The sequence below is a fragment of the Nicotiana tomentosiformis genome, chromosome 1, assembly GCF_000390325.3.
Source record: "Nicotiana tomentosiformis chromosome 1, ASM39032v3, whole genome shotgun sequence".
Classification (NCBI taxonomy): Eukaryota; Viridiplantae; Streptophyta; class Magnoliopsida; order Solanales; family Solanaceae; genus Nicotiana; species Nicotiana tomentosiformis.
The window spans coordinates 146,414,207-146,416,277 of NC_090812.1; the positions used below are offsets into that span (position 1 = coordinate 146,414,207).

At 40.0% G+C, this 2,071-nt stretch overlaps 1 protein-coding gene across 1 annotated transcript; it reads right to left on the reverse strand.

Annotated features, from left to right (window-relative positions):
* Nucleotides 1–438: 438 nt before the first annotated feature.
* On the reverse strand, nucleotides 439–1,643 carry LOC138891476 (uncharacterized). The gene is made up of 3 exons (XM_070174776.1): nucleotides 1,521–1,643; nucleotides 1,003–1,184; nucleotides 439–901 (listed from the first exon to the last, which is right to left on the reverse strand). The coding sequence occupies exons 1-3, from the start codon at nucleotides 1,641–1,643 to the stop codon at nucleotides 439–441; spliced, it is 768 nt and encodes a 255-aa protein (XP_070030877.1).
* Nucleotides 1,644–2,071: the final 428 nt, after the last annotated feature.

Here is a 2,071-nt window from a genome sequence, read left to right on the forward strand (position 1 = left end):
GTCGGGAAAAATCAAAAAAATTTTAAAAATAAAATCTAATTTTTTTCTTCTAAATATTAAAAAGAAAAAACAAACTAAAACTAATATACATAAAACATACAAATATCCCCTGCCCCACACTTTAAGTTGTGGCATGTCCCCATAACACACAATTAAAAAGCATAAGGTAGAGAAAACTTCCCTGAATTTCTAGTCGGGGTTTGAATCAAAGTCGGGCTTCATTCTTCTCGCCCGAACTAGTGCACAAATCCATGCAGACAACTTCTTCTCCACCTTCTTGGGGTACACCCCACACTTGTCTTTTTCTATCACCGGGACCTTCTCTTTCGAACTCTTCACCTTCCATTCAACACTTGCAGCTAACTTCTCCTTTTTCACCCCCGTCTCTACATTCGTCTCGAAAGTCACCATATCCTTACCCACTCTAAGCATGAGTTTTCAATCATGTATGTCCAATATTGTTCTACCCATCGCTAAGAATGGTCTTCCTAGAATGAGGGGGACCTCCTTATTCTCCTCCATCTTCACTACTATAAAGTCTACAGGAAATACAAACTTATCTATCCGAACTAAGATATCTTCCACTATTCCCTCGAGTATGGTAGTTGTTTGGTCTGCCAGCTGCAAAGATATTGGTGCAGACCTTATCTCTCCAATCTCATTCTCCAGCTTCATGTAAATAGAAAAAGGCATTAAATTAATTAAGGCACCAGAATCACATAAAGACTTATCAAAATTAAGAGTGTCTAACGAGCAAGGTATAGTAAAACTCCCTGGATCTCCACATTTTTGTGGGAGTTTATTTGTAAGATTACGCTGCCATGCTCTGTGATCTTGACCACTGAGGTCTCTTCTATCTTCCTCTTCTTTGTAAGGATCTCCTTCAAGAATTTGGCATAAGCTGACATTTGTGAGAGAACTTCTGTGAATGGCAAATTTACATTAACCTGTCTCAGTATATCTAGAAATCTCTCAAACTGCTTGTCTAGCTTTTCTCTATACAGCTTTTGGGGAAAAGATAGAGCAGGCATGTGCTTGCTCTCTTCATGTTCCTCCCTTTTTGAAGTTTCCTCCTTCTTCTTTTTCTCAGCTCCCTTATTGTCTTTCTTCTTCTTATCAACTTCATCTTTCAGCTGCTCCCCACTTTCTTTTTTAGACCACCTCTTTTTGGACTGGAGTGGGATCTTTCAACACTTGACCGCTTCTCAGGGTCACAACATTCACTGTTTCCTTGGGGTTTCTTTCAGTATCAGCTGGCAGAGTACCTGGGATTCTCTCCGATAATACAGTTATAATTTGTCCCACTTGCTTCTCCAAGTTTCGCAAACCAGTGCCAAGTTATTTGATAGCTGAACCATGAGCATCTAATCTCTCATCTATCTTGATAATGAAGGACTTCATTAGATCTTCTAACCCAGATTAACTTGACTGTTGAGGCTGAAACTGCGGCCTAGGCTGATTCACAAAAATATAAGCTCCTTAAAATTTGGGATTATTTTATTGCCATGCATTTGCAGTACCCCCAAGTGAACTCTATTAGAAACCAGGGTGCTTCTGACCCATTGCATTGAAGTTATAATTCCCCACATCATTAACTTCCTCAATTGAGGCTTGATACTCATGAGTAAGGTGTCCTCTTCCATATATGTCACATGTTACGTGGGGCTCACTATGTATTGAAGCTAAGGTCAGCTTCCTTATTTCCTTGGCCATGGCATCAAGTTATACCTGCACTGATGTGTTAGAATCCACTTGGTGAACACAAACTGATCTTCTTCTTTCAGCAATTTCAGAGGGCCACTGATTTGCATCTTCAGATATCTCATCTAGAATTGTGACTATCTCCTCTAGAGTCTTCTTCATCAACGGGCCTCCAACCGCATTACTCAATGTTCTTTGTGAGGCTGGTGTCAATCTATCCCAAAAGTCCTGGAGTTGCATCCAGAGCTCAATTTCGCTATGTTGACACTTTCACAATATCTCCTTAAACCTCTCCCAAGCTTCAAACATGATTTTAGTCTCGTTCTGGCAAAAGTTATGGATTTCTCTCCTATACTTTCCCGTCTTAGCT

Coding starts and splice junctions, on each gene's coding strand:
- LOC138891476 (XM_070174776.1), bottom strand. CDS start 1,643: ATGGAAGAGGACACCTTACTCATGAGTATCAAGCCTCAATTGAGGAAG. Junction 1,185..1,520: donor CTAATAGAGTTCACTTGGGG/GTACTGCAAATG, acceptor AAGTGTTGAAAG/ATCCCACTCCAGTCCAAAAA. Junction 902..1,002: donor CTATCTTTTCCCCAAAAGCT/GTATAGAGAAAA, acceptor CACAAATGTCAG/CTTATGCCAAATTCTTGAAG.